This window comes from Nycticebus coucang, chromosome 4 (assembly GCF_027406575.1).
Source record: "Nycticebus coucang isolate mNycCou1 chromosome 4, mNycCou1.pri, whole genome shotgun sequence".
Classification (NCBI taxonomy): Eukaryota; Metazoa; Chordata; class Mammalia; order Primates; family Lorisidae; genus Nycticebus; species Nycticebus coucang.
In genome coordinates, this window is record NC_069783.1 from 92,474,615 (window position 1) to 92,487,755 (window position 13,141).

The following is a 13,141-nucleotide window of genomic DNA, read 5'->3' on the forward strand; positions in this document are numbered from 1 at the left end:
CCAGGGCACCACCTGAATAGTCCTCGGGCGATTGGCTCAGTTCAAAAGTCCAAATCAATTGTCTCAGTCAGCACCTGTCTCAGGTGGGAGAGTTTAAAAGGTTTCTGGCAACTGGATCACAGGGGTCTGGTAACTACTCTGATATGGCTTGCTCCAGTGCTGTGTGGAGTCAGGAGGAGTCCCCCCCAGCAAATAGATCAGTCTGGGAAGGTTGATGCCTCCTTCCCCACCTTGCACCTCTGTTACACCCAGTCACTGATATTCCCGCAGGGCTTTGACTCAGTTGCCTCTAGTGAATAGCTACTTCAGGGGTTTGTACCTGCCTGAATCACAATGAAATCTATTTCTGCTCAGCCAGGCCGCTGCACTCTGCCTCTATCTAGCATGGGGAGGTGAGGCCTGACAACCTCGGGCGCTTGATGGAGGCTGGGGGGTGTTCACTCAGTTCCAGCCTCACCCCTGATTGATGTTAGTGACAGAACAGAACAGAACAGAACAGAACTTTGTGGGAATTTTTTTCTGTCCCTGCTAAATTCCCCTGAGAAGAGAAGCTGTTTTGAGTTCCCAGAGCCTGTGCCTCAGGCCCTGTCTTTGCTCCTGCAGGTTTGTATTCAGTTACCTGTCAGTTCTAGCCACCTGTCTCCCTTTGTCTACAGGCTGACGATCCCCTGAGGGCCAGGTGCGGCTTAGGCTCAGTAAAGCCATCCTCTCGGTCAGCCCCACCCTGGGAACTTCCTGAGTCTGCGAGTGTGTTTTCTAGTCCCTGTGCTCCACCCAGGCTGGTACCACCTCAGGCAAACCCTTTACTCATGCGGCCTGCGTTTCCGTCCTAGATCTGTTCCTTGGTGGTTGCCACCTGAGTAGATGCCCGGACTCCTCTGGTTGCCTAGGGAGACAGGGTGTGTGGCTTCAGAATATGCAGGAGCAAGCCCTATTGTTGCTAAAAGACGGCTGCTGCTCTGCACCTTGGGGCACCGCTGCTCCGGTGTGGTTCCCTCTCAGCCGACCGTCCTCTCCTCACTCCCATGCCCAGAGTCAGCACTGACCAGCTGCAGTTTAGGCACTGTCCACACCCCTCGAGAAATCACCCAAGAATCTGGACTCCTGAGGGACAGGCCTCTAGACCTCAGAGTGAGAGTGGAGGTGGTGCTGGGAGCTCAGAGTTGCAGATAGAGAATATATACAGTTTTATACAGTTTTATGACTGGCAGGAGAACACCGTGGCACCCTATTATGGGAGGTAGGTCCAGTTTTTAGAGGGTCTCTCCCGTGGAGTGTAGTGAGAGGACCTGTGAACTCTGCTCGTTTGTTTGTGGGGCACTCCGAGCCATTCTCATGGGGGAGGGGACTCCTGTCTGCTTGTGATGGATTTTGTACATTTTGTTTGTATCCTTGGGGTCACAGCTCGCCTCAGCAGGGTTGATGTGCGTTCTTCAACCTTCTCTCTTGGTGCAGCTCAAATCCACCGAGTTACTTGCTAAATTTCTGTCCTTTAACTCTCCTTCTGGACTGGAGCCTCTGTGGAAAGCTGGCTTCAGTCAGCCATCTTGTCTCTGCCTCTCAACATATGCCTTTTGTTAGAGACCTTTGGAAATAAAGCTTTACATGGAAGAAGCAATTAAAGTGTTGGTGTTTTATGTCTTTTTCAGCCACAGGGTCTGTGTGTGGCTGTAGGGATGGGGCTCCTATGGGCACTAGCAAGTGAATGTGGAAGTACTCTGGGCAGAGGAGAGCCTTGGGTCAGCCTCAACTCCCCAGAGGGGGACAGGTCTGCTTGTCTTTGGATACAGATAATTAGTATTAATTTGCTTCCTTTACTCTAGAAGCTTGAGACTTCTGTGGGTTTCAAGCTTACCTGGCTGCATTCGGAAGTCATTTTGGGGGAAAGAGGCTATGTGCTGGCACCTTGAAAGATAACCCCCAATGGTCATGGGCCTGTGGTTATCAATACTAAGGGCAATGGTAGTATTGATTTCTAATTTCAAAAAATTGGAAACAAAATGGTTTTTCCTCCTGAAGCCAAAGGGGCAAATGTTTTCCACTAAAGGAGAACCTAATATATGTACAAGCTACTTTGTTCTTTGGCCTTCAAGTTTGGTTTAACATATGTAAAATTTCAAGTGTCTGGATATCTTAATAAGCACTCAAGCAAGGGAAGATTTCACAGGCTCTTGGATGTGTATGTGATACGGCTGTTCTGCTTCTTTGTTAACCTAACTATTGTGGTCATAGCTGACTCTGGCCACCTGGTGTGACTGCAAGATCTCCCTGTGACCTTGCTTTTCTATTCTCTTCCCTCTGGTTCATGCCTCTCCTTTCTCTGGGGTTCATCCTTTCATCCCTATCCTGGGAAGTAAGGATTAATTCAGCGAATCCCAGGGAAGTTCTTTAGAAGAGGACAAACCAAGAAAGAAGTTCTAGCCACTGATAGCAAATGCAACCTTGGAGAAAGACTGAAAACCTTTTGAGAAGAGACTGTGGGGCTACGCCAAGACTGAAACATGCACAGACCGCATTGTCCCTCCACCTGAAGCCCCTATCTAGGGGTGGTCCCAAGGGGAATTCTACTAAGTGTAATTGTCTCATATGCCAAAAAACCATGTTCCATGTTTCATGAGGAGTAAAAAAGAGACAGAACCTGTGTGTGGTGCTGGGGCCAATGCATTCCCATAAGGGCCTACTCCTCTGCCTTGTATCATCTTACAAGGCAACCTGCTTTGAGTTAGCATCTCTCTCCATGACTGGGTCCTGAGAGGAGCCGCGAGAGTGGGTATTATCTTGTGTCCAAACATTAACACACAAGTCCAAGTTTGTCCCAGGTCCACACAAGGAGTAGTAAGGGCTGAATGTTGTGCTTGGTTGTGGTGGTGGAGGATGCCCAGAGGCCACCAGCCTCCTCCTGGTCTGGGCTTTGTCCCTGTGGTGGGCTAGGAAGACTGAACAGGGAGCAACCACAGAGGTGAGCCCTCGAGTCTGAATGGAGCCCGGTGGAGTGTGGTGTCTATTTATATCCTGGCTCTACTAATAGCACTTGAAGAGCACTGTTGATGGATGAATGTTGTTGCATTCTATAGAAAGGAACCTGGCTCGTGGAAGGGCAACTGAAAGAGGCCTGGGGGGGCGGGCTGTGTCTCACTGGAGGAGGTCTGTGTTGGTGAGGAGGTCTGGGCTCAGCCTCTACTCTGGCCTTCTCCTACCACCCATCCTGCACCCTGGGCCCCCACCCCACTGGCCCTCTTGGCCACGCACCCTGCCCCATGGACTGCAGGCAGAGCACCCTGACCCGCCGGGAACCAACATGAGGCCACCTCTCTCTCGGCCAGGTGCATGGAAGGTCTCGGTTGAGATGTGGAGTTTTATTGACTGTGTTCAGCTAACACGGGTTTGGGATTAGGGCAGAGAGAAGGTCATGAATCCCAAAGGAGGGCAACATCTATATACCCCCCACCAAACACGATGTTTGCTGGGTTTCTACCCCAGTCATCTGTGGAGACAATCCATCAGGACATTTTGGAGGGAAGATTCAGAAGATATGTATTCCTGGCTCTCCTTGGGTTTTTTCCTTTCTAAGATTTATGTAAATATACACATATCCACATAGTATACATCATCTTGTTTAAACTTCATCATGAAGAATAAACTGCATTCTCTCCCTTTTTATGAGTGAAGAAACCACAGTTTTACATTTGCCTGAGGTAACAGAGCTCAGAGGAGGCAACACGGTGGAAGCGCAGTCCTGGGAGGAGCCAGAGTGTCTGAGGCAGACACTTGTCACAGGGGCCGCCTTCAGTGGGTTTTAAATCTCTCTAAATGAAGCAGGTAGCACTTCTTTGAGACTGTCTGCTACCTGGGTAAGGTGTGCATTTCCCAGAATCACTGGTTTTTTTTTTTTTTTTTTTTTTTTTTATTGTTGGGGATTCATTGAGGGTACAATAAGCCAGGTTACACTGATTGCAATTGTTAGGTAAAGTCCCTCTTGCAATCATGTCTTGCCCCCATAAAGTGTGACACACACCAAGGCCCCACCCACCTCCCTCCTTCCCTCTTTCTGTTTCCCCCCCCATAACCATAATTGTCATTAATTGTCCTCATATCAAAATTGAGTACATAGGATTCATGCTTCTCCATTCTTGTGATGCTTTACTAAGAATAATATCTTCCACGTCCATCCAGGTTAATACGAAGGATGTAAAGTCTCCATTTTTTTTAATGGCTGAATAGTACTCCATGGTATACATATACCACAGCTTGTTAATCCATTCCTCGGTTGGTGGGCATTTAGGCTGTTTCCACATTTTGGTGATTGTAAATTGAGCTGCAATAAACAGTCTAGTACAAGTGTCCTTATGATAAAAGGATTTCTTTCCTTCTGGGTAAATGCCCAGTAATGGGATTGCAGGATCGAATGGGAGGTCTAGCTTGAGTGCTTTGAGGATTCTCCATACTTCCTTCCAGAAAGGTTGTACTAGTTTGCAGTCCCACCAGCAGTGTAAAAGTGTTCCCTTCTCTCCACATCCACGCCAGCATCTGCAGTTTTGAGATTTTGTGATGTGGGCCATTCTCACTGGGGTTAGATGATATCTCAGGGTTGTTTTGATTTGCATTTCTCTAATATATAGAGATGATGAACATTTTTTCATATGTTTGTTAGCCATTCGTCTGTCGTCTTTAGAGAAAGTTCTATTCATGTCTCTTGCCCATTGATATAAGGGATTGTTGGCTTTTTTCATGTGGATTAATTTGAGTTCTCTATAGATCCTAGTTATCAAGCTTTTGTCTGATTGAAAATATGCAAATATCCTTTCCCATTGTGTAGGTTGTCTCTTTGCTTTGGTTATTGTCTCCTTAGCTGTACAGAAGCTTTTTAGTTTAGTGAAGTCCCATTTGTTTATTTTTGTTGTTGTTGCAATTGCCATGGCAGTCTTCTTCATGAAGTCTTTCCCCAGGCCAATATCTTCCAGTGTTTTTCCTATGCTTTCTTGGAGGGTTTTTATTGTTTCATGCCTTAAGTTTAAGTCCTTTATCCATCTTGAATCAATTTTTGTGAGTGGGGAAAGGTGTGGGTCCAGTTTCAGTCTTTTACATGTAGACATCCAGTTCTCCCAACACCATTTATTGAATAGGGAGTCTTTCCCCCAAGGTATGTTCTTGTTTGGTTTATCAAAGATTAGGTGGTTGTAAGATGTTAGTTTCATTTCTTGGTTTTCAATTCAATTCCAAGTGTCTATGTCTCTGTTTTTGTGCCAGTACCATGCTGTCTTGAGCACTATGGCTTTGTAGTACAGACTAAAATCTGGTATGCTGATGCCCCCAGCTTTATTTTTATTACAGAGAACTGCCTTAGCTATACGGGGTTTTTTCCAGTTCCATACAAAACGCAGAATCATTTTTTCCAAATCTTGAAAGTATGATGTTGGTATTTTGATAGGAATGGCATTGAATAGGTATATTGCTTTGGGAAGTATGGACATTTTAACAATGTTGATTCTTCCCATCCATGAGCATGGTAAGTTCTTCCATTTGTTAATATCCTCTGCTATTTCCTTTCTGAGGATTTCATAGTTTTCTTTATACAGGTCCTTCACCTCCTTCGTTAGGTATATTCCTAGGTATTTGATTTTCTTTGAGACTATGGTGAAGGGAGTTGTGTCCTTAATTAGCTTCTCATCTTGACTGTTATTGGTGTACACAAAGGCTACTGACTTGTGGACATTGATTTTATATCCTGAAACATTACTGTATTTTTTGATGACTTCTAGGAGTCTTGTGGTTGAGTCTTTGGGGTTCTCTAAGTATAAGATCATGTCGTCAGCAAAGAGGGAGAGTTTGACCTCCTCTGCTCCCATTTGGATTCCCTTTATTTCCTTGTCTTGCCTAATTGTATTGGCTAGAACTTCCAGCACTACGTTGAATAGTAAAGGTGACAGAGGACAACCTTGTCTGGTTCCAGTTCTAAGAGGAAAAGCTTTCAGTTTTACTCCATTCAGTAAAATATTGGCTGTGGGTTTGTCATAGATAGCTTCAATCAGTTTTAGAAATGTGCCACCTATGCCTATACTCTTCAGTGTTCTAATTAGAAAAGGATGCTGGATTTTATCAAATGCTTTTTCTGCGTCTATTGAGAGGATCATGTGATCTTTATTTTTGCCTCTGTTAATATGGTGGATAACTTTTATAGACTTGCGTATGTTAAACCAGCCTTGCATCCCTGGGATGAAGCCTACTTGATCATGATGAATGACTATTTTGATGATAAGCTGTAATCTATTGGCTAGGATTTTGTTGAGAATTTTTGCGTCTATGTTCATGAGTGAGATTGGTCTGAAATTCTCCTTTTTGTTTGGGTCTTTTCCTGGTTTTGGTATCAGGGTGATGTTTGCTTCATAGAATGTGTTGGGGAAGATTCCTTCTTCCTCAATTTTTTGGAATAATTTCTGCAGTACAGGAATAAGCTCTTCCTTGAAGGTTTGATAGAATTCTGGAGTGAAGCCATCTGGACCAGGGCATTTTTTGGTTGGAAGCTTTTTTATTGTTTCTTTGATCTCAGTGCTTGAAATTGGTCTGTTCAGGAGCTCTATTTCTTCCTGGCTGAGTCTAGGGAGAGGGTGTGATTCCAAATATTGATCCATTTCTTTCACATTGTCAAATTTCTGGGCATAGAGTTTCTGGTAGTATTCAGAGATGATCTCTTGTATCTCTGTGGGATCAGTTGTTATTTCCCCTTTATCATTTCTGATTGAGGTTACTAGAGATTTTACTTTTCTATTCCTCGTTAGTCTGGCCAATGGTTTATCTATTTTATTTATTTTTTCAAAAAACCAACTCCTTGTTTCATTAATTTTCTGAATGATTCTTTTGTTTTCAATTTCATTGATCTCTGATTTGATTTTGGATATTTCTTTTCTTCTACTGAGTTTAGGCTTAGATTGTTCTTCTTTTTCCAATTCCATAAGATCTCTTGTGAGATTGTTGATGTGCTCTCTTTCAGTTTTTCGAATGTAGGCATCTAAAGCGATGAATTTTCCTCTCAAAACTGCTTTTGCAGTATCCCACAGGTTTTGGTAGCTTGTGTCTTCATTGTTGTTATGGTCAAGGAAGTTAATGATTTCCTGTTTTATTTCTTCCTTCACCCATCTGTTATTCAACAGAAGATTGTTTAGTTTCCATGCCTTTGGGTGGGGTCGAGCATTTTTGTTAGAGTTGAGTTCCACCTTTAGTGCCTTATGGTCTGAGAAGATACAAGGTAAAATTTCAATTCTTTTGATTCTGTTGATATTTGTTTTGTGTCCCAGGATATGATCAATTTTGGAGAATGTTCCGTGGGGTGATGAGAAGAATGTATATTCTTTATCTTTGGGGTGGAGTGTTCTATATGCGTCTATCAAGCACAGTTGTTCTAGAGTCTCATTTAAGTCTCTTATATCCTTGTTTAATTTCTGTTTAGAGGATCTGTCCAGCTCTGTAAGAGGAGTGTTAAAGTCCCCTGTTATGATGGTATTATCAGATATCATATTGCTCAGACTGAGTAAGGTCTGCTTCAAGAATCTGGGAGCATTTAAATTGGGTGCATAAATATTTAGAATTGAAATGTCTTCTTGTTGTATTTTTCCCTTGACCAATATAAAGTGACCATCTTTGTCTTTTTTGACTTTAGTTGCTTTAAATCCACATGTGTCTGAAAATAAGATTGCAACTCCTCTTTTCTTCTGAATTCCATTTGCCTGAAAAATTGTCTTCCAACCCTTGACTCGGAGCTTTAATTTGTCTTTTGAAGCCAGGTGTGTTTCTTGCAGACAGCAAATGGATGGCTTGTGTTTTTTAATCCAGTCAACCAATCTATGTCTCTTCAGTGGGGAATTCAAGCCATTAACATTTATTGAGATAATTGACAAGTGTGGTAGTATTCTATTCGTCTTATTTTGTGAGAGTCCATTGCTTAGTTTTATCTTTTGCATCAGTGTGGAGGTTAGGTTCTGTCCTTTAATTTCTGAGTTCTTACTTTGCTGCTGATCCATTGTGGTGGTCAGTGTGCAGAACAGGTTGAAGTATTTCCTGTAGAGCTGGTCTTGTTGTGGCGAATTTCCTCAATGTTTGTATATCCGTAAATGATTTGATTTCTCCGTCAATTTTGAAGCTTAGCTTAGCAGGGTACAGAATTCTGGGCTGAAAATTGTTCTGTTTAAGTAGATTAAAGGTAGATGACCATTGTCTTCTTGCTTGGAAAGTTTCATTAGAGAAGTCTGCGGTCACTCTGATGGATTTGCCCCTGTAGGTCAACTGGCGCTTACTCCTGGCAGCTTGCAGAATCTTTTCTTTTGTCTTGACTTTGGAGAGGTTCATCACAATGTGTCTTGGAGAAGCTCGGTTAGAGTTGAGGCGACCTGGGGTCCGATATCCCTCTGAAAGCAGTGTGTCAATATCTTTGGTGATATTTGGGAAATTTTCTTTTATAATATTCTCTAGTATGGCTTCCATTCCTCTGGGGCATTCTTCTTCCCCTTCTGGAATTCCTATAACTCGTATGTTGGAACGCTTCATAAAGTCCCATAATTCTGACAGTGAACGTTCTGCTTTCTCTCTCTTCTTTTCTGCCTCTTTTACGATCTGAGTTATCTCAAAAACTTTGTCTTCTACCTCTGAAATTCTTTCTTCTGCATGGTCTAACCTGTTGCTGATACTTTCCATTGCATCTTTAAGTTCCCTGATTGACTGTTTCATTTCCTTCAGCTCTGCTATATCTTTTTTATATTCTTCATATCGTTCATCTCTTATTTGATTCTGTTTTTGAATTTCCTTTTGGTTATTTTCCACTTTATTAACAGTTTCCTTCATTGTTTCCATCATTTCCTTCATTGTTTTCAACATGTGTATTCTAAATTCCCTTTCTGTCATTCCTAACATTTCTGTATAGGTGGAATCCTCTGCAGTAGCTACCTCATGGTCCCTTGGCGGGGTAGTTCTGGACTGGTTCTTCATGTTGCCTGGAGTTTTCTGCTGATTCTTCCTCATGGGTGATTTCTTTTATCTGTTTACTTGCCCTAATTTTCCTTTCAATTCCTCTTGCTCTTTAAGTTCTTGTGCCTGTGGACTAAGGGTTACAGGACCAGAAGGGTGAGAAGGTTTAAGAGCAAAAAAGCGATGAAAGAAATGAGGACTGAGTGATAAGAAAAAAAAAAATGAAAAAAAAGAAAAATAGAGAAAGGAGAGTGGTTGGGTGAAAGGAATATTGACAAAAAGAAGAGAGGCACAGAAAGAGGGAGACAGAGCAATATAGGTGTACAGTAGGGTTCTTTGATACAACCTTAAAAAAAAAAAAAAACACCTTCTGGGGTGTTCCCTTGAGGTCAGCAGCTCTTTGCTAACCTGATCAGACGCAGTACCCCACCTCCACCAAGTAGAGAGGAAAGACAAAAATGCTATAAATCAAACCAAAACAAGCAAACAGAAAACTTTACGGGATAAAATTGGCTGGAAAAACCAAATAATAGTGGTAGAAACACTAACAAAAATGAGGTTCTGATTACTGAAATAGGCAGCAATGGGAAATTATAATTAAACTAGAAAAATTGAGAAAGAAAAAGGATCTGTATGGAAAAGGTTGAACTTAAAAAACAAAACAACAATCTAGAACGTCAAAATAAACAAAAAAAACAACCAAACCAAAAAAAAAACCAAACAAACAAACAAAAAAAAACACACACGCAACCAAAAACAAAGCAGTATGTATATGGAGTTGAATATTGTCTGGGCAACACGTGGTCTTCTGGGGTATGAGATGTTAATCACAGTTCTGATACGACTGGAGGCTGCTAGTTTCTCGAACCCCAGCAGGTAGACACCCTAAATCTCTCTTCAGCCCACTTAAAAGTCACTTTGAACTTGTTCACTTACTGAGCAGAAGCTTTCTCAGGGAAGTGCTTGTTGCTGGAATCACTGCTGAAGTGGCTATCCACTTACCCTGTGTGTCAAAACTGGTCTCCCTCTGCCCCCGAGGGTTAGGGCTGCAAGGCGGCTCAGACCCCGCCCTTAGGCTACTTGGTCGCTGGGTTACCAGCTCCCACCCAATTCCAGCTCTGCGACCCTGAGGGCGGAGCTTGCCAGGGCAGATCGCTCACAATGTCTGCCTGTGACCCAGAGCCAAACTCTATTAGCTCCGTCTGGCTCAGCGGCTCAGACTGGGGCCCTAGACAAAGGCCAGAGTTCTCCGCACTCCCGCTCAGGCTCTCCCCAAGGCAGTTCAGCTGAGTGCCAAGTCCAAAGACACCAAAACAGTTCACAGGTAAGGCCTTTCTGGTTTGCAGTCTCGCTGCTACTGAACTTACAGTTGCGGGCGGGTTTAGGCGGATTGAACACACGCGACCACTTGCCGGTTTTCCACTGTTTTAGTCCTCCTCTTGGGGTCCAGAAGTCTCTCGCTGACTCCCTGTATCCTCTCAGGGGTGATGATAGGCAGATCCCACCAGCCAGAGATGCCTGGAGTCCTATATCCCCAGACTCACGGTGCCCAGATGCAAGGAAGCTGTTACTCGGCTGCCATCTTGCTCCACCCTCTCCAGAATCACTGGTTTAAGACTGAGGTGTGTGTATGTGGCTCCTGACACAGGGGTTGCTCATTCTTGAGTCTCCCATTCTTCTCATGGCCTGGCGTGGTGATGAGAGGCCATGCCCGGTGGGCGGACCTGGCTCCTGCCTCGCTGTGTAAAGTCAGAACAGCCTCACCTCCCCAGGCGTGTGACCCCATGGTGAGATGAGGCCAGAGGCTGAAGCATCTGGGAATATGTCCTCCTTTCCACATTCTGCCTCAGACTGAGGAGGGATCAGTTTGCATGGTAGAATACTGGCACAGCCACAGGAAATGGCTACTAAGCTTCCTGCCCAGAGTGGCAGCGCCAATACTTCCTTCAGTCCTTGACTTGAAAATAACTGCTGCTAACGTATATAATGTATTTGTGGGCCCAGAGGAGGCTTCTCCAAATCTGCCAACCATATTCTTCTCATGCAATACCTGAGACTGTAGTCTCTGCCAAGGTCTCACTTCCTGACTTGGGCTCTCACATCCTTACAATATTCTAAGCAGAGCCTCTATTCCTTGGGCCTGTTTTTGTTTTCTTTTCCTTTTTTTCTTTGAAAGAGGCAGTGCAAGGTGAGGGTGTGTCAGGGAGATAAACCACTGGTCCTGTTCTTTTGCAGATTGAATCCATTTACTACTTTGTGGTGGGGGATGTTCCTGAGGAATCCAAGGAGCTTCTCCTCCAGGGGGCTTTGCAGATCCCATGTCCAGTCCACACGGTGTCCTTCAATGCCAGAGGAGAAGGCACCATAGATTTCCTAAAGGAGCTGAGTGCCAAGACCCACAGCAGGTAGGCAGAAAATGTGCCCCTGTATGGCAGTGAGTGGGTCACAGGATCGACAGTGGGTCCTGGATTCTTTGTGGTCTCCATAACCAATCTGTTTCTGGGTTCTCCTCTCTTTCCAGTATAGTTTTAGTCTCTATGCACTTTTTCTTCTCTACCCTATATTAATCATGCCTTTTTATTTTCCATAATTCTGATGCTTTGACATCATGGGGTCTTGCTGACCCAGAAGACATTGCCCTCCTATGGCTAGTCAATTCCTTGAGATAGCAAATGACTCACCTGGGGTACACTTTCACATGCAAACCAACCAATCCAGAGTCCACACTCTCAGTCCAGGCTCTCAAATCCACTGTCCTCTTCCTTTATCATTATCACCCCCACACTGACATTATTCAAATCAGCCAACCCTAAGTCCTTCCCTGCCTTTTTCTTCCCCTGGAAACCACGTTTCCCCCTCACTGCTTCTGCCTCCTGGCTGGCCCTGCGTGGCATGGCACGCCCCTCCTCTTAAGAATTTTCTTAGTCTGCTTGGGCTGCTCTGACAAATCATCACAGGCTAGTTGGCTTGAATAACAGATATTTATCAGTTCTAGAGGCTGACAAGTACAAAATCAAGGCCAATTTGATTTCTTGTGAGGGCATTCTTCCTGCCTGTAGGCAGCTGTGTTCTCATTGTATCCTCACTTGGTTGAGGGGTGGGGAGAGAACATTTGAGAGGGAGAGAACTCTGATTTATCTTCCTCTTCTTATAAGGTCACCTTATGATCTTATTTAACCCTTATTATCTCCTTATAGTCTCTATTTCCAAGTACAGTCACATGGGGAAGTAGGGCTTCAACATAGGATTTTTTTTTTTTTTTTAAAGCAGGGGTGCATAATTCAGTCCATAGCAGGAACTGTGAGTAATAAACTATCTTTTCAACAGCAACAGTCTCCTGATCTTTTGGCCTTAACATAACTAAATAATAATAAAATCTACATTTTAAAACATACACCCCTCCCTACACATGGTGAGTATGTGTATGTATGTGTGTGTAAAACATATATCCCCCCTTGGTTCCTGGTTGGCCACTTGGTGCCCCTTTGGCTATGGGACCCCAGCTGGAGGGCTGGTTTTAACCATTGGGAGCAGTGAGTCCTAAGTATCTCAGGTGGCAGGAGGCTGCCTTGGCCTAGTGACACCCCTCCTGGAACCTGGCTTTCCCATGCCTGAGGCTGTGTCTGGGTGGATCCATTGGTCTAGGCACAGTGCTGTGCTCTCAGGACTTTCCAAACAGTCTGTCCCAAGGGTGAGTTGCTTCTGCACAAGCGAGGCTATTTCAGCCAGAGGAAACTTCTGTCCTGTTTTCTTTTCTAATCTGGAGAACAGATCAGAGAGTGGAAAATCCCGGACACCAAAGGCCTTGGCACTCAGGGCATGGGGCCTGCCAGGAAACACTTCAACCTGGAAGTAACTTAGGAAGGACAATGGCCGTTTCTGCTCTGGCCTAGGCTCCTGTAGGAGGCAGGGAAAACCAGGCTCAGAGTCCACTGGCCTTAGAAGGGGCTGCTGGAACAGACTTGTTCATTGCTATCAAGTCACTATTGCAGTCTTACTTGACATCCTTTAAAAATATGACTGAGGCTCTGCATAGCACAGATGAGGCTCCCAGACCTCTCCCACCATTTGTTTGTCCACCTGTCCATCCCAAGCAGGGCTTTAGGATTTTCTTTGAATTAAGTGCGAGGCAACAGTCAGAGGTGGAAGACTTGCAGAGCTGGAGGAGCATCACTCGTGACCTCTG

General features: G+C 44.3%; 1 protein-coding gene across 1 annotated transcript in view; it reads left to right on the plus strand.

Annotated features, from left to right (window-relative positions):
• The window catches only part of VWA3B (von Willebrand factor A domain containing 3B), a 250,813-nt gene that overhangs the window by 29,984 nt on the left and 207,688 nt on the right, over nt 1-13,141 (plus strand). Inside the window, exon 6 of the mRNA XM_053588419.1 lies at nt 11,191-11,360. Within this exon, the coding sequence (XP_053444394.1) occupies nt 11,191-11,360 (170 nt within the window). The remainder of the gene's footprint in view (nt 1-11,190; nt 11,361-13,141) is intronic.